The sequence below is a fragment of the Sciurus vulgaris genome (genome assembly GCF_902686455.1).
Source record: "Sciurus vulgaris genome assembly, chromosome: 11".
In the NCBI taxonomy this organism is placed as follows: Eukaryota; Metazoa; Chordata; class Mammalia; order Rodentia; family Sciuridae; genus Sciurus; species Sciurus vulgaris.
This window is the reverse complement of record NC_136472.1, coordinates 56443385-56463116: the sequence shown is the minus strand read 5'-3', so window position 1 is coordinate 56463116 and position 19732 is coordinate 56443385. Positions and strand designations below refer to the sequence as shown.

General features: G+C 33.7%; 1 protein-coding gene across 47 annotated transcripts in view; it reads right to left on the bottom strand.

Annotated features, from left to right (window-relative positions):
* Window positions 1-19732, bottom strand: part of SOX6 (SRY-box transcription factor 6) — a 551842-nt gene that overhangs the window by 105696 nt on the left and 426414 nt on the right. For 43 of the 47 annotated variants that reach the window (XM_079103752.1, XM_079103737.1, XM_079103729.1 and 40 more), the window contains 2 exons: window positions 8910-8989; window positions 7336-7458 (listed from right to left, as the gene is read on the bottom strand). In XM_079103752.1, the coding sequence (XP_078959878.1) occupies window positions 7336-7458; window positions 8910-8989 (203 nt within the window). The remainder of the gene's footprint in view (window positions 1-7335; window positions 7459-8909; window positions 8990-19732) is intronic. The other 4 variants (XM_079103743.1, XM_079103744.1, XM_079103746.1 and 1 more) reach the window with 1 other exon arrangement.

Sequence of the window (19732 nt, the reverse complement as noted above, 5' to 3'; positions counted from 1 at the left end):
TCATAAGTATGTAATGTTTCATTCTATAATTTTTAAGTGAATAGGTGAGTTTGAGTGAAAACTTTTGAGATAACCCCCAAATTAAATTTCAAGGTGAAAAGCAACTGTGTTTTAAACTTGCTTCAAATAAGCACTCTAGATTTGCACTTTATCGGGTTTGAGATAGTCAAACACATAGATATATATTAAGTAATAAGTTCTTCAGACATATATATCACTAATTTACTTCTGTTTTAGTTCACACTGCTCAAGAACAATAACTCTAGGGAAATCACTGACAAGGTACCAAGGATCATGGTCTAGGTTAATTTAGATATTACAACATAAAAGGTTGGCTATGGATATTATAGCTGGTGTTATAAGAGAAACACACAATGATGAATGAACTCTTAATGCAGTTTACTAAAATTAAGAATTCTAGTTTAAATCTATTTTTCACCAAATTGGGGTATTTATTTGGTTCTATTTGGCTTCCATATTCTAATCTATTAAATGGGGAAAATGCATCTACTTAGCTAAATTTGAATGAAATTATTATCAATATAAAGGAATTTGTGTTTATAAAACTGGGAAAAGAATGTTCTATTAATTTCTCTCGATTTGATGCAAAATTACTACATTGTCATCAATTATAAAAGATGAATAAACAAGGGAATATATGATGATATTTTTATCCACATAGCATTCAGTTCAGAGTGCAATAGATGTTTAATGTTTATTTACATTTAATTGAGAAAATAATCCTTTATTAGTAGCGTTTAAGCTTAGAAGATATGTAACAGAATCCAGTTATTATCCTAATCCTTATCATCTAGGACAGGCAAAATATGAGAAGTTCCAAACAATAACATAGTTTAAATCATTAAAAACTTTCCCTGATTTTACAAGTTAAATAGACTTTCACAAACATACAGACCTGTAGCATAAGGAGAAAGGAGGAACTCTGAGAGTAGTAATGATCAGATGCTAGGGCCAGTGGTCAGAAGTTCTATGCTGAATCTGGGACATATCTGTGAGGGAAACCTCCCAATTACAGCTGCTCAATCCCTTTTAATTAAAATATTATTTCAAAAATGTTTTTTCCTTGCTCAGTCTGTTCTGTTATGTGAGAAGTCAAAATAACTTATCAAATCTTCTTCTGATATAATTTTCCTAAATGTTAACTTACTATATCATTGGAAACTGGAAAAAAAGCATATTTTAAAACTAGAATGTTTTGCTTACAAGCTTTCTAATATATCCATAGACATATCATCTCCCTGAATTCCAAGGTGACTCATTGCAACACATACACATGCAGACACATGATATATATGCTTTGAAAAAAGACAATAAAAAAAGTTATTTAGCAAAAGGAACAGAAATATCTGTTTTTATTCAAGGAAATAATATATCTTACAAAGTAGTGTGTTTAAATACAATCATAGTTGTTCCTAAATATACAGATGAGGTTGGTTCATAGTCACCAAAGTCTGTGAATGTTCAAGTCCCTTATATAAAATACATGGTATTTGTATACAACCTATGCATATCCTCCTATACACTTTAAATCATCCCTAGATTACTTATAATGCCTAATGCAATGTAAACACTATGTAAATGGTGGTTGTCCTGTATTGTTTAGGGAATAACAACAAGAAAAAGTAGACTGGACGATTTCAGCATAGATGCAAATTTTTTTCTAAATATTTTTGATTCAAGGTTGGTTGAACCCACAGATGCGGAATCCACAAATAGTGGAAGGCTGACCATATTTATATACTAGGAGCTTCCTGTTGAATGAATTAATTAGTGGGTTGGAGCTAAATGACTGCTGATAGAAATCTTACATTAAAGGAAGACAGAGGACTGCATGGGTTTTGCCATTCAAAAGTCCTGGACTCCACTGAACTACCTTTTGTGAGTAGAACTGAATATCCCACCAATTGAATAACTTAAACACAATGAATAACAGAGCTTATGTAAGAAGATCCAACTTTTAGGTATTACCTTAAAGCCAAGTGAAAACCAATTTTCCAAAAGAAAATCTAATTCACTCAATATTTTAATTTGTGGGTAAAGAGAGACTTCCTCTGGTTCATTGACTATTAACAAGTCCAATTTCCAAGAACTAGGCTATGTCTTCAAATTTTGCATCCTTCTGTAATATACCTCTATTTCTTTAGCATCCATTAAGATTCATAGGAGCCTGCATTTTTTCTTAAGAAGCCTATATAGAAATTAAGTTGTTTACAAGAGATAATGCCTCCTACAGACAGAGCACTTGATAGTTTTTCTTTTAAGTTTTCAAAGAAGTTTGAGTGACAGATGAACACCAAAGATGAAATCCATTCATTCATTCATTTTACCAAACACCATACCAAGCGATATTGGGGATTTCAAAATAAAAGAAAGAGACAAAATCCCTGAATTCCATGACTTACACTGTAATGTATTAGACTTGCCTCTCATTATAAAAGGTAATATATAATTATATATAAGTGAGGTATATATACCATTATATATAATATATATAATATACCATTAGATATATATTATACACCATTATATATATATATATATATGTGTGTGTGTGAGTATGTATATATATTACCTTTTACAATGAGAAAGTTTTTTTTTAAAAAAAGGAGGTATTTTGACAATGTGCCAGACAATAGAGCAGGAAAGCACTAGTGGAAACTCCAGCACAAGGCTCTGAATCCACAAGTAGAGCTTATTCACTTAGCCCACAACTCATCTAATCCTAGGTGTAATGGTTTTCTCAATTTCTACCACACTCGTAAAAGTTAAGAAAAGAGTCAGAGGGGGTGAATGCAGACTGATTAAGAAAAAAGCAAGCTTCCCCTCAAAGTACACCCCACGGTTGGTATCCTCAAAACAAGCTTTGAATCAGTGCATTCCTCTTTCTCCATTGGGTGACCAGCAATAGGTTCTAATCAACTCTTTATTCAAACCTCTTCTCTATTAGAAATCAAAACCTCCTAAACCTCCTAGTAAAGCTAACTGGCCCTCCCATTCCTCCACAGCACGAGGCATGTTTACAATTGCAAATGAGAAGAGAAGACAGGGTACAAGCTAGAGCAGAGCATCTAAATATAATATCATAAAGACTTAGGCTGGAACTAAAATAGAAATAGAGCATTCCCTATGCTGATGGGCACTTCTTCATTTTCTATTTGTAGAACAAAAATTGACAATATAATTTAAATAAAATATGTGCTTGTATTTGCTTTTGCAAAAACTTCAATTGTTCTCTATCTCTGCAAACTTGGCAAGAGTTTGTTTCATTTAAGAATAACATAACTTATGGTTGATAGGTTTTCTTAGTGCCTTAAGGTTCTAATTATACTCCTCCTCAAATCTCCCCTAAACCACAGAGAATGTCCATCAACTAAAAGTTAAAAGGTATTTATATTGATATTTTTAAATTTCCTTATACAATTCCTTTATTTGGACAATTACCTGTACTATCATTATTAAGAACTAGTATGTTAAAATATGTTCCAACTAAAGGTTGGTGAGCTTTGAATGCTCGATAAAAATCATTCTCTGGAGCTAATGAAGACAGAAACTCTGCCTGTAACAATATTAAGTTTGTTTTCTCTGGTGATTCAGAGAAGTGAGCAATCTGTCAGTAATACATTGAGTGAAATTACTTGTCTTGGAGGAATAACTGCTGACAGTCACTTTATCTCAGAGCTGACCCAAACATCTCCCTGCTGACAAACAAATTACTATGTCTAACTTTGAAAAGTAACTAGCTTGTTTTAATTTTGATTGGTCTTTCAGAATCTCCTATACAAATACTCAGTCCCATCCTTCATTGTAATTTTTAAAGGGGCAACAAAAAGTGTTTTGGAGGGATAGATTCGAATTAATAAGTAAGGAAAAAAAAAACTATAGAAAGAAAAACCCTATCATTTGGAGCTAAGAAAAAGAACTGCTATGCTTCTTTCCAAGACTGTTATGTGGATGAGACTGGTAAGTGTGTCGACTCAACATTAAGACTGGCAGTGCAGCCAGTGGCTGGCTGGGTGAGTGAACACATTATCCAGACAGTATTGTAGGAATTAATTTTCTTCAATAAAGTGATTTTTAAGGCTCATATATTTCACAATCTAAACATATGTCACTGTTTCATAAACAAAATAAATGGATTAAAATAATACATTACCAATATGCTGACATGTGGAGATATTTTAATTAGAAATTCTTAAGCTGTGTGATATTTAACTGCTGTATTTGCTAAAGAGAAGCATGCATCATTTAATAAGAAGGCACGAGACAGGTGTATCACTGCATATGGCACCAGATTGTGTTTGATATAAGCTATGAGACAACATTACCCCAATTAAAAACAAAATAAAACAAAATTAAGGATCTATCATATTGAAAGTAACCACATGATATGAATCAATACATTTAAATCACCTTTTTATTTTAAAAAAGTCATTCAGAGCTTGGTTCCTGAGAATATTTTTTCAGAACCAATCTAACATCATAGCAATTTAAAGGCCATATTTACATGACTGCCTCATTATACTGGTCCCCTTTCCTTAACATTCTTTTTGACTTACTTAAGGACCAATGCTAACATAGCTGAGGAAAGCAAATGGCAACTGGTCCTGAAATTTATACGGGTGAGAGAATTGGAATAAGTAGCAATATAATATATTGTTTACTGTAGCAAGTGCCCTCTGTTCTCTAAAGGTCAAAAGCATTGTAACCTTAGAGTTACAGTTTCTGATTGTTCCCAGGGTTAAATACATTATCAAAATTAATGGTTCAAGCCCCTCAACCTTCAGATATATGAGTATTCACGCCTCCATCTGCTGAACTGTTCAACTAAAAATAGCATTCTTTGGCCTTCTTTCCCCTCATATTGTGCCCCTGAGGCAGAAAAAAACCATGCCTCAGATCAGCACAGTTGTGTAAAAAATGGTCCTTCCTGTTTCTTCATGATTTTAAACAAAGAAAGACTGGAGTATGTTAATGAAAGAAGGGTCTTTAAATTTTTATATTTTTTCTACCTGATACAAACTTTCAGGCTTCTAGGGTATAACTGTAAATGCTCAGATTTACCCAGGTTCATTAATATTAGAAATGACAATCCTTAAAGGACAAATTAAGTATAACATTGGACAGAGAAGACCAGTTCTGAATGATCTGTTGGGACATGAGCAATATATTGTGGGGTTTTTTCCTTAAGAATCTCTCTGTATAAGTAAAACCAGTTAACATAATTGTAATACTTCCTTATTATCAAGTTTATCATATTCATGATTGTTGACATAGCTGACATTTTATCTTGTCAAAGGAGGGGACTGTAGCTAGAAAAGAAAGAAGAGTTTTAATAGCAATAAAGCAATATAGGATTAAAATTTCCTACCTTTGCTCTTTGTATAGCTGCATAGATATTTAGGCATCTACTGTGTGGATGTCCTATTAAACATGCCACACTTGTATCAGGAAAGCTGGGGAAACCTGCCTTTCAAGGAAGGTCAATCTTTTTCTACTAGCGTACCATACAATCAAACAGATCAAAGGTTTCCTGACATGCAGGAAAAAGGTGCAGAAAATGGAGGCAAGAGAACAGAGCAAAAATAAACAAAAACCTAGGAAACTCTCAATCCAGCCAAATATAAACTGCAAAGTTATGAAGGTTCTTGCACTCATGGATTCCCTATTTAGTCTAATGAAAGTAACAGACATGAGGCATCTGCTGTACTTGTATATCAGCATTGCTGTGGCACTATTGCAGCTCTGGCACTCACAAGTATGACATCATGATTTCCAGAAACCCAACAGAAGCTAGATTTGACACATCAGGGGTCAGTGATAGCAGGGGTAGGGAGAAAACCAATTAAGTGAAAAATTAGGCAAAAGAAGAGATTAGGTAGTTTTGAGTTTGAGCCAAGGCCACCTGCTTTCATAATCTTCAGAGCACTTAAAAGTGCCTCACACTGACTGTCCTGATTGGATAAGGTCGCAAACTGTCATCACACCGAAGAGCTAGTGCCTAATGTCCAGTTATCTCTCTTTTTATCTCTTCTAATTAGAGTAGATTCTCAAAATGCTCTGAAATATGGCGCCCTTTCTACAGCCACAAGAAAGCCTTAGAAAAGGAATCTCTTCTGGCTGTGTAGAAGACAGCAGATACTCTGTCAGTACACATGTCTAATCATGTCTGCGTGGAAACCCCCTATCGCTCTCTCATATCAAAGTGAAAGGAAAAAGGGAGGCAGGCAACAAGTTCTGGGACTCCTCCTTAGGCGACTTCCAAGGTGGCCTTTGATCTTATTCTCTTCCTTCTTAGCAGTGATTACTCCCTATTATTTTCCAAAAAGACAGATCCGAAGCAATAGAAAAGAAAATGTCAAAGGATTATTTTCTTTGGGGGAGTGGGGGTTAAGTTTTCCCCATCCTAGGTCAGAATGTAAAATTTGGCATTAAATTGCACCCACAAAATGAAAGCGTTTCGGTCTAGGGTAATCTGTCTCCATTTTTTCTTCTTTTCTTTTTTGGTAGTCAACAGATAGCTGGCAACCCTTCAATATTTGATAGTCACAGAGAAGGACTCCAACCATACAGGAGAGGAATTGAGTATGAAATTAGAGCAAGAAGGACTGGATCCCTATAGCAGAGAAGGACTTCAAAAGAGCCACATACACCATCTTCTCCCAAAGAGTAAGAATATCCCACAAAAACAACAGAAGTTTTACTGGAAAGTTAAATATGAAAAGAATATTACATAAGTTTGGGGCAAAACACTTCCAGCCAGGCACAGACACCCAACATCATCCTGAAAATAACTGTTAAGAGACCTAAATTAGGAAGAGCTAGAAATCCTAGATGAGAATCCTAACTCAATGAATATTTTATAGTCTTGGTTAAATCACTTGACCTTTCTGAACCTCAGCTGTTCCATCTATACAAGCAAAATTATATTTTATCAAATTGACAGGGTTATTAAATGGTCAAATGAAATAAAAAAATCTTTAATTATTTCTTAAACATTATACAACCCTATACAAAAGAAAAGGTAAAAGAGTGAAGGGAGAAAAAGATGATTTTAAAGACATTCATAATGTGAAGAATTTGCCTGAATATATATAGCAATAAACAACCTAATTCAAGGGCATTGGTTTGAGTTTTGCCTTTTTCTCTGAAAGAAAATCAACAAGAGAAAAGCCTCCTTAGAAATGAAGAAAAGTAAAAAACTAGGTTTTAGTGTTTACCACTAAAACACTGAGTTTGCCACTTTTTAAAAAGCCTAGAATATGACCAAACAATCCAGTCCCCCACCCAATGAAGCACCAAGGGAAGCATTCATACCTCAATCTGTTTGTGGTTGTAAGAGTGGCCACCACCATGTTCAAAGGTGTCCAAATTCCTGCCAAAACGGTCACTTAGGCCCTTTAGCCTTGGGTTAATTTGTGGGTGAGAGACATGACCCTTCTGTTTAGTAGCATATTCAGAAAAAAACAAACAAAAAAAAGACAAAACATACTGTCAGAACTCATGAAACAACATGTATTTCTAAATCTAGGGTATTGACCACATCAAAGAATGAAAAGTGGAAGGTTTAAGACCCGGCCTCTCTCTGGTTTACAGGAACTTGGTTATAGGATCAAACCGTAGTACTTGTTTTTTTTTTTCCTGCCTCTAAAACAAGAAGATACTCCATAGTACAGCTATAAGAGAAGGAAAAATAGATTAGATTTACCAATAGAGAGGCTTCTTTTTAGCTTTTTACCAGCTGCTATAGGTTCTAGTGCTAGTGTGGAAGGTAAAGATTTACAAAAGAGGTGGGATTACTGTTCTGTTAGGCAAAATGCCTGGCTTTGCTAGGCAGTCCATAATGGGAAAGATCTTTATGCTTCCTGGATGAGGCTTATTAAAAAAACTTCTCAAGTATTGAAAAAATTCTTTCTTTGAAGGTCCAATTGACAATATTGAAAGTGATTTGTTTTCTTTCTTATTTTTGTGGTATGATAGCAGCACAGATTTTATGTTCAAGTCATATAAGGAATAGCAACAGAAATAAAAATGCCTGGTCAGATGGTGTTCCCTAGAACTAAATAATAATCACAGTAAATTTTTACAAATAAAACCTATCCTTTAGGAACTTTGTACTGTATGGAAACTCAAGCCATTACCATAATTTTCTAAATATTCAAATACCGAATACTGACTTTTATTTTAATGATTTTATTATTTTTATTCATTAAAATATATATTTCAAGTCAATTTCCCATTCAAATGATAGTACTAAAAGAGTATAAAGAATTCCTAGTCCTATTCCAGATAAGGTGCAAATAAATGTCACTTTGCTTCTAAGAGACATTTCCCCTCTAAGTTTGGCTTTACATATAAGGAACAGTAATCTAGAACTTGGTCAGACGCCATGCCCAGACTTTTGACCCTTAAAAGGTAAGGATACACATATTTGGGAGCAATGTGTTTATATTACCAAATAATTGTCAAGGAATGTGGGAATAAAAACTCCTTATTCTATGAGTCACAAGAAGTAAAATATCTAACATTATTCTGTTTTGATGCTTCTATGTAAAAGCTAATATGGATATAATAGAGACATAGATGAAAAGTCAATAAGAAAAAAAACTAACATATTCAATAAGAACTAGTCATAAAATTATAAAACTATTAACTCACATGACAGAGAATACATAGTACTAAGTCATAACGTCATTTTTCCTTTAAAAACAGTGAAACTGGCGATTTTCTCTTCTATTTGCAGTATGGTAAGTACATAAGGTGTTAATCCTTCTGGGCTATGCTTAAAAAATTATTTAACATTCAGGCCATTATTTAGCATACAGCTGGTTAGCAGTTTTTCACTAACGTACTGGCTCATATCCCACATTTTTTTTTTTTCTGGCACTTACCTGGAGCTGTAAAGGGCTGAGTCCAGAAGCAGCAGCAGCTGCCATTGTTGATGGAATGAACTGTACGGGGTAGTTATCACCTGTCAGAAAGAACAATGCATACAGGTTTAGACAATGCACAGGGAATCGCAGCAGACAAGTACAAACATGGTCCTTGGATTGCTTGAGCTTTACAACATTGCTCTAAGCCCAAACATCTGCAGAAACAAAAGGCTTAGTTGGGCACAGACTTGCAGTGCTGCCTTGGAACTTTTTGTTAACAGATAGCTGGTAGGCAAACTGGCAAAACATGAATGTGATGTTAAAAAAATTAAATGTGCAATTCAAGCATGTTCTCTCCATTACAAATCTTGTAATACATCATTTTTTAAGAGTAAAAAAATATCTTAAAGCCAGGCTGACACTTAGTACACTGTGAAACCACTGAGGTTTTTCTACTAGAACAACAGAAAGTTTTGGCTTGGTAGGTAACACAGAGAATTAGAGTCCAAAAAAGACTATTAGCTATTGACTGCCCATAATTCTCAACTATATTTTATAAGAAAATAAAGAAAAAATTTTAAATACAACCTCTTTCATATACATATATATTTTTTTTCCACTTTTGGTTTAATCTCTAATAGAGTACTAGTGGAACCTAGCACAGAATCATGCATATGAGGCACAGATTAAATATTCTTTGATAATGATTTGATTAAATTCGTACATTTTACATGGGATATCTGCCCTAAAAGCCTGATAGAGATTAAGCATGGTTTAGCAGAGATCAATGTTACATCTCAATGTGTTTCTAACTCCAGCCATGCCTAAATAGGAGACTTAAGTGTCTTCTGTGACCTAAGAACTGAGGATGTGGTCAATAACCCCAAAATCCAAGAGGAAAGTGATGAAGAACATACTGTGACAGTGGTAACTGAACTAAAAATTAATATTTGTGGATAAATTACACAATTTCAGTGATTAAATGTAGTGTCACTTTGGCTTCCCTACTTATTTAAAGTCAGTGTTATGTACTATCTCTAGGCTATATTTTAATAGGCTGTTCCTCCACACATTTTTGACATTTATAATAATTATGCTATTTTGCATGAACTTTTCCACACCGAAAGCTGAATGTAATAATGAAGAGACATATAAAAAATCACAGTAACAAAGGTAGTCAACAGGAAAGCAACAAAACTTTTTTTTTTTTTTTTTTCCCCACATGGACACTGAACCTGGAGCCTTCCTGGTGCCCCTGGTTTTTGGAGCTCATCTCCTTGCCACATGAAGTGCTACTCAGCTGGCCCAATGTAAATGTTAAGTCGCTTTCACTTTTAACAAATTGTTAGCTTCTAATCTACACAGTCTCTTTGCATCATATCCATAATACCTCATCAGACCATTGAGCACAGTGTGTGCTTGTACACAGTCCAGTAACAATTGGCTTCTGATTGCATATGGAGTGCTGCTACAATGCATTCACTAACACTACATTGTGCTGATCTCCTATGGAGTAATGTTCAAAATATCTGATCTTGTTTTTCCCCTTCCATGAGGTTGATTTTAGTTTGCAGTACTATATGAGCTTTTTAAAAAGATAACTAGGTCAAATTATTTTTATAGTAAATGACTGTCACTTTATGCTTAAATAATTCTACTGATCTTCTTGATATTTAAACTAAACTATCTGAAGAAAGAATATCCTAATCTAAGTAAAATAGTACTTCCTTGGTTGATATCTTACCAGGTTAAAAAAAAAATCACAAAATGATGCTGAATTAATGATGTTTCAAAAATAGGGGGAAAAAACTCACCATTCCAACCATCAACATGGACTGCCTCCCAGAACATTTTAGAGCTCTACTTTCTTTAAATATCATGCATTATTCATACTAACTCTAAACCACAACCCCCCTTCCTGTAAGTTTAATACCAGTTGCTTTATTTGTACTAAAACATTTTTCATGTCAAACATATTTAAAAAAATCAAACTCTAAAAGAATTCCCCGGGGCACTCCTTTTTTCATAGCTGTCATGCTTCTATGCTATGAAATAGCTGATTTTTTTTAATATAGTTTTTGGCTTGCTGGTTAATTTATTACTATCTCTACCACACCCTGTAGTACTCTCCAGCTCACCTGCTAGCTACAGCTTTCTTCCCACTGTTGACAAGCATATTTTAAAACATTTTTAACCTTTCTGCGGGTTTGAATCTGCCTATCTGAAGAGATCTTTAGAAAGCTATTCCTCTGGCACATATCATTGTATCAATACTGAAAGTAAAAATGAATACACTAGAGCAACTGAGTATGTCACAGAGGATGATTAGGAGAGAGGAAAAAAGGAAAAGGCAGGAGAGGGAGACGAGGGTTGAAAATGGGAGAGAAAAATTTAAGAGGGGGAGTGATTTGAGGGTAATGTAAAGTTTTGTTATTTTTAATAATGAAGTTTCATGCTTCCTCCTACCCCCTCTAATTTTCTCTGTGTAAGAGTTGATTGAGAAAAGTTCTCAGTGGTTGACTTGGCAAAGAATCAGTCAACATGTTGCAGCAATTTTTTTCAAATTTGTCTCTGGATTTGAAATGCTTGCGTGAGGACCTATTCTTTTTAAATTTGCACAAAGGAAGATGAAGCTTGTAGGAACAGGTTGGCTTTAGGTGCTACTGTAATCTCGCCCTTTCTACCTCCAGTATAAGAAGACAACCTCTGAATACCAATTTGGGAAATGATACCCATATTCTGTAAATTCATCTGACCAGCCTTTCAGATATTCCAACTGACTTTGTATCTGAACATTAAGGAACAAATACAAAACCAGGATTTAAAGCCTATGGAAAATTTTCTTGACATTAATTTCACTTGTTAGAATAGGCAACATTCTTTTGGAATCAAAGCAGCTCCACAGCAATAGTCCCTAAATAAGAGGAAGTAAATTCTTAAAATTTTGGCATACAGAAATGAAGCCAAAAGTTAGTAGGACTTAATCACAGAGGAAGGGAACCTTGGACCAAGAACCTAGGACCCATTAGACTCAGGGTACTGCCTGAAAAAAACAAACACACAGAAGTCATTTAGAGAGGTTAGGAGGAGTATAAGAGAAAACAAGACAAAACAATACACAACAAGAACACAGAACAAGGAGACAGGACTTATGAATTCCTCAGTAACTGCACTAAAATGGGAATCCTGCCTTATACCTCATATTGCAACCTCCAAATGTGTTATCCATCTCTGTTTCAAAAATTATTGTGGCAGAATCATAGGATGATGACAAATTGCCAACCTAGCATCCCACCTTTAACAGCCATTTCCATTCTTGGTACAATGTGGAAATATGTGAAACACAACTACAAACTTAGACACTTTACATGGGTCTCACCTAGAGGAATGTATTCAGTATAGCAAACTATTACAATTCCTTTGTACTCTGAGGGAATATCATAAGTCTGAATTTATCTTTTTACAACACAACACTGCAGCAAAAGTTAGTGGGAAATATGTGACACATTTAGAACTCCAAAAATAAAGCAAAACCTTCATTTTGTTCTGAAGACAAATGGATCAAAAAAGTAGAAAGGGTTAAAATGTACATTTTTGAGATCACCATGATCTTATTTCTGTGGATAAATTTCTCCCTCCCTGTTTATCAAAGAAAATCAATGATAAAAAGATTCTTGATCCCAGGATTTTTTCTAAGATCATCAGCAGTGTCCTGCATACCTTTAAAGAGACTTGGAATCAGGGATCTATCTTTAATTCCTTCACTCATTTCATAGCTGCATTCAAACCTTTGAATATCCATGGCATTTATCACAATGAAAATTAAATAAGTGGATATGAATGAACTGATATAAATTCATCTCCATTATAAAAAATCAACTGAAAAAAACAAACAAACAAAAACAACTCAAAGTACATGCCTTCATGAGAGCTCATCAGTGATATGGCCTCCAAATATGAAAGAGGACAAAGAATAATGTCTGATGTTCCTAAAATTAAGTTAGTTTATACAGGTGACTACATCTTCTTTCTGGACCTCAACACTCATTTAAAACTGAGGGTGCTAATTGAAGAATTGCAAGAATACTTTGATGGCAAGTAGATGAATTTAATTAACCAAGTATTCCAGTAGTGGTTACACACCTCCACTTTGAAATACTCTGGAAGAGAGGAATGATTGCCTTTATGTCATTGGGATAAAATCACAGATAAAAATCACATTTTTATAGCAAAAAAGTCAGATTTTCTTAGATCATGTTCCCAAGAGTGTGAAATATCAAATCAGAGAACTTTAGTCTGAATTCTATCTCCACTATTTTCTAGATGTAAAGTCCTTGGAAAAGTTGACACTTTTGAATTTTAGTTTCTTCTTTTCTTTTGATGAAATAAGAGATAATACTACTTATCACCACTTATATCTTAAAGTTGCTATGAAAATTAAAAGGGATTACACACACAGGGGACATCTTGGCAAATAAAAGGGGCTTAATAAAAGCAACATTAGATAACAAGTGTAACAAGTGTACACCAACCAATTAGACAATTTAGATGAAATGGAAATATTCCTTGGAACAAAACACCTAACTGACTCAAGCTGAAATAGAAAATTTCAAGACCTATATCAAGTAAAGAGATTGAATCAGTAATCAAAAACCTTCCAACAAAGAAAATCTTGGACCTAGAGGGTTTCACTCTGCTAACCATTTACAGAATTAACATCAATTCTTTTCTTATGAAAAATACAAGAAGAGGGAACACTTTCTTATTTGCTCTCTGAGGCCAAAATTTCCAAACAGGAAATACATCACAGAAAAAGAATATATGTAAAGACCAACAACATCCTTTCTAAATAAATGTAAAATCCTCAACAAAATATTAGCAAATCAAATCCAATGACATATTAAAATTATTATTCACCATAACAAAGTAGTATTTATCCCAAGCATGCAAGAGTGGTTCAACATACGCAAATTGATATAATACATCACAATAATAGAACAAAGGGGATGGAAACCACATGATCATTTCAACTGATGCAGAAAAGGCATTTGACAAAAATCCAATACCCTTTCAAGATAAAAACTCTCAGAAAACAAGGAATAGAAAGAAACCTTCTCAGGATTATCAAGGGTTCAAAACTCAAGACTACCATCATACCCAGTGGTGGAGGACTGAGAGCTTTTCTCCTAAGATCAGGAGCAAAATGATGGTGACATTCAATGTTGTGCTGGAAGTTCTGTCCAGTGCTTAGACAAGAAAGGAAATAAAATGCATCAACATTGGTAAGAAAGTGGTAAAACTGTTACTATTTAAGGTGATATATAGAAAATTGCAAGACTATATACAGGGAAAAAAATTTAATTCCATGAGAAAGATGCTAGAGTTAATAAACAAATTCAGTAAAGTTGCAGGATTCAAGATTAACACACCAAATCGGTATCATTTCTATACACCAGCAATAAACAATCCAAAAGGAAATGAATAAAGAAATTACATTTATAATAGTATATAGAATAATTAAATATTTAGTAATAAATCTAATCAAGGTGGTGAAAGTCTCATATGATCAAAACTAAAAACATTGCTAAAAGAAATAATGGAGACATGAAACAACCTAAGTACTCACCAACTGATGAATGCATAAAGAAAATATGGTACATTTATATAATGTAACATTATTCATCCATAAAAAAATGAAATCCTATCCTTTGTGACAACATGCATGGAACTGGAGGTCATTATGTTAAGTGAAATAAGCCGTACATAGGAAAACAAGTACTATATAATCTCACTCATATCTGGAATCTAAAAAGTTGATCTTACAGAAGTTGAGTAGAGAATAGCGGTTACAAGAGGGTAGCAAAGTTAGGGAAGGTATGGAAAAAGGTTGATCGATAGGCACTAATTTATAGTTAGGAGAAATAAGATCTGGTGTTTTATTGTACAGGAATGTGACTACAGAATGATAATGTACTGTATATTTATAAATTTAGAAAAAATGGTTTTGAACATTTTTCCACAAAGAAATGAAAAATGTTCCAGAAGACAGATGTGTCTTGATTTGAACCATTATACAATGTATACAATGTATACATATATCCAAACATTATAAGAATGTAACCCACAAATATGCAAAATTTCACATGTTCATTAATTTTAGATTTAAAAAAAAAAGGAATTAAATGAGATGAAAATAAATGGAAAGAGGCATCTGCATTCATGGATATGAAGAATTGTTAAAATGTTGATAGTACCCACAGAAATCTATAGATTCAGTGCAATCCCTATCAGAATGACAACATTTTTCACAGAAATGAAAAAGCCAGTTCTCAAGTTCATATGGAATTATTAGGGGCCCCAAGAGCTAAAACATAGTACAAAGTTATAGTTATTAAAACAGCATGGTATGGGTATAATAAAAGATATATAGAACAATGAAACTGAATAGACAGCCCAGAAACAAATCCTCATATATGTGGTCAATACATTTTTGAAAAGGGTGCCAATACCACTAAATGGGGAAAAATAGTCTTTTCAACAAATGGTTCAGGGAAAACCATGTATCCATATGCAAAAGATAGATACTCAATTTTTATATTTTGTATAGGGTTTTACCTTATATTACATGCAGAAATTAACCCCAATGGATCAAAAATATATACTTAGCCTAAACCATAAAATGCTTAGAAGAAAACATGGGAATAAATTTTCATGCCTTTGGATTTGGCAGAGATTTCATTAATATGACACCAAGAGCTTAGGCAACAATAAGGAGATAAATTAGATTTCATCAAAATTAAGAACGTTGGTGCATTGACAGATACTATCAAGAAAACTAAAAGATAATCTACAGAACAAAATAAAATACTTGCAAATCATATTATCTGAAAGGGTATTAATGTCCATAATGTATAAAAAATTAAAACTCAATGACAAAAATCCCATCCAATTAAAAAATGGACTAAGTATATAAAAAGACACTTATCCAAAAAAGACATACAAATGGTCAATAAGCAACTAAACAGATGTTCAACATCATAAATCATAAATCATTGGGATTTGCAAATCAAAATCACAGAGCAATACCATTTCACACCTACTAGAAAGACTATAATAAAATGTATTTTTAAAAAATGTAAAGTAAGTGTTGGCAAGAATATTTCAAAATTAAAACGTGCTTACACTGCTGGTGAAATGTAAAATGGAATGATTCTTGAGGAAAACAGTTTTACAGTATCTCATAAGATTAAACAGAGAACTACATATGACTTGTCAAGTCTACCCTTAGGTATATATCTAAAAGAATTAAAAGCAGGGACTCAAGCAGGTATTTTCATATCAATGATTAAAGAAGCATTACTTGCAATAGCCAGGAAGAAAAAGAACTCCTCAAGGGTGTCCACTAACCAATGAATGGATAAACGAGATACCATATATACCTACAATGGAATATTATTCAGTCATTAAAAGGAATTAAATATTGGTGTATGCTACCATATGGCTGGACCTTGAAAACATTATGCTTACAGAAAGAATCCTGATACAGAAGAACAAATTATACATTATTCCATTTATATGAAGACCTAGAACAGGCAAATTCACAAAGAAATACTGTAAAACCAAGGTTACCAGAAGCTAGGGGAATAGGGATAGTTGTCATTTAACATCTATAGAGTTTTTGTTGGAAATGTAAAAAAGTTTGGGGTATAGACAGAGGTAACAGTTATACAACATTGCAAATAATGCCACTGAATTGGATAATTACAAATGGTCAAAATGATAAGTATTATACATATCTCTATCTCTATTCCTATCTATCTATCCATATATATATATATCTTACCACAACAATAATAGGAAGAAGCATTTGACATATGTAAAATTGTCAGATATGTCAAATTGGTCATTGAGCATAGTGATACTGTTACATCTAATTTTCAACTTTTGGACCACTCTTCTAATGGATAATGACAGAGTTAAATTTACTCAGTTTCAAGGTCAGACTTTATACCCCAAGGTGAGTGCGTTATAATTTTCAAAGAACTTTCACATATTTAACCAAATTTAATTTCTACACATATATTGAATAGTGGGCAAATTATGATGTTTTTCAGGTGACATAAAAGCAAGGTTCAGCATGGTTAAGTGACATGTTCAAATGCAAATAAAATAATTGATGTGAAATATTTAGCACAGTGTTTCGTACAGTAATCATTCAGTAAGTTTTAGCCTTTGTCCTACTATGACTAGTGAGTAAGCGGAGGATTCAGGAGCAGGCTGACATCCTACTCCAAGATCTCCTACGAAATTTCTAGGGTGCTGCTCAGCAGGGATCACTTAAAAACTTCCAGCTACACAAAGCAATGGGTCAGCTGCATCATCCCTGGAGCACCAGGGAGGCTATTTGTGGTTTTTATTTTTCAGGCAAGTTGGCCTTGATCTGATATGCACATTAGCAACTGTGAAAGAGCCTTCATCTTTTAATTTTCTCAAACAGCAGTGCTTAAATATGTTTCTCTTACCCTTGATTGCTGCATCTCTTAGTATCACACCATAAAAGAGCAAAGCAACTAAAAGTTTGTGGTTTATGTTCTAGGCCCTGATGATGAGTTCCTGTCTAAAAGGATGTCTCTAATTATAGAACCAATATAAGAATAAAAATTTAGTAATTAAAACAATGAGGCTATTTCCAGAGAGATCAATCTGAAAGATGTTCCTCTAAAGCAATACAGTTCCTTTGGGCAGCATGCCTGCTCAGCAATGCACAGAGGAGAAAGAGCTTGCTTGGTGTTCACTGCATACTGAATCCCTGAAATTCCCAGAGCTGCAGGTCAAATCACCTGGAGTGAGTGGGGAGTGAAGACCCATTTCCCCAAATGCATTTTTCACATTGTCCTAAACTGCAATCAGAAAAATCCAACTTTAACATTTAATGTCACCCCAAGGTGGTCCTTGCTCTTGAAAAATCAAGATAATTATACAAGCAGCTGAATCAATATATTCAATTCACAAACACTGTGGAATTGTTTCAGGTTCTGGGAAGAGGAAAAGGGAGCAAAAAAGACAAATTTATTTTTATATAGAAAGAGCAGAGTAGAGCTTGTTCATCCTCTTACATAGGAGACCAAAATATAAATTCATGACACTATTTCCAAGTTTTTACATATGTGACAAGGCTTCTCTCTTTTAAAAATTAGCCATTGTCTCATATACATTTCAAGTGAAGTGGATGAAGTTCAGTCGAGGGCCAACAAAGTTTGCTTGTCCAGACTCCAGTCCAATAGTTGTCTATTTCTCCAACTCATGTGAATGACAAAAACTCTGCATAGACTGTCTCCTGGGTTTATAATTTCTCTACTAATAGCACAAGAATGTATGTTTTTAATTTATTTTAAATATGATTTTTTATACATAAAAAAACCTAGACTAACCAGAATTTAGAGTTTGGCTTAAATTCTTTGATCTAATTTAAGGGTTACCAGAGAATACCGCATTACCAGCGTTGTTTGTGATGAAGAATTTTTCTACATATCCAAATCCAAAGTCCTGTCTTACTCAACAGGTCTAGCCAACACAATCAAACACAGCTTTGCTATCTTGGGACACCACTCCAAGATTATTTTGTTCAACAGAGGCAATTAACTCCTGCACAATACTGTCCTGCTCTCTAAATTCTTCTCAGTTACATGTTGTAATCTCATGGATTCTATTTGAGAAGACTTACTTTTAAATGATCTAAATTCATTGGATGTATAGCAATATCTTCCCTCATGAAAACAATACCACATTTTTAACAAAATTAGGTAACATGGTTATAAGACATCTATCTTTAGGTACCAGAAAATAAAGTCCACACTTGATTTGGAAATGTGGAGAATTTTAACTTTACAAATACTGAAATCAAACAGTTTCCACAGTATATCTGAAAGATTTCTGGGACTAGTATAAGGTTGGCAGTTTAGTTTCAGAATAAGACAGTAATTTAGTTTATATCAATGTTCCACAGAAGTCAAGATGAAGACATAATCAAAACAACTTCTAGAGATCAGAAAAGTACTAAAAACAACACTAACAAAAGCATATTTTACAACAAAATATACTCCTATCCTTATTACATATGCCAATGTCATAGGGAGTATGACTTACTATAAAATTTATTCTCCAGAAAAATGAATTTTTAGCAATTTAAATGGTATAATTTTCCTTCACTCACACATCCAAAAATCTTTTAGGAATACAGCTGAGTATTCCTTATCCAAAGTGCTTGGGACTAGACATAGTTCAGATTTGGGGTTTTTTCCCCAATTTTGGAACATCTATAAAGACTTTACTAGTTGAGAATCTCTAAGATGAAAAAATCTAAAATCCAAAATACTTCAAAATCCAATTTTTTAAATTTCTAAAAAGTTTTTATTAGTGCATTATAATTACACATAAGAGTGGGGTTCAGGCTGGGGATATAGCTCAGTTGGTGGAGTGCTTGCCCTGCAAGCACAAGGCCCTGGGTTCAATCCCCAGCACCGCAAAAAAAAAAAAAAAAAAAAAAAAAAAAAAAAAAAAAAAAGTGGGGTTCATTTTGATATAATGATAAATGCATATAAAAAATTCGTTTATTCTCAATCCCCCGTTCTTCCACTTTCTTTAAGGGGAGAAACTGGAATGAAAATCCAATTTTTTTGAGCATCATTTTTGCACCTAAAAATTTTCAGATTTCAGAGAATTTTGAATTTTCAAATTAGGGATACTCAATCTGTACTAGTTTGACTCATTCATATTTGAAGACTTTTCAGCGAGTCCTTAAGTCAGTCAATCCTAAGACTAGGGGCATAGCTCAGTAGTAA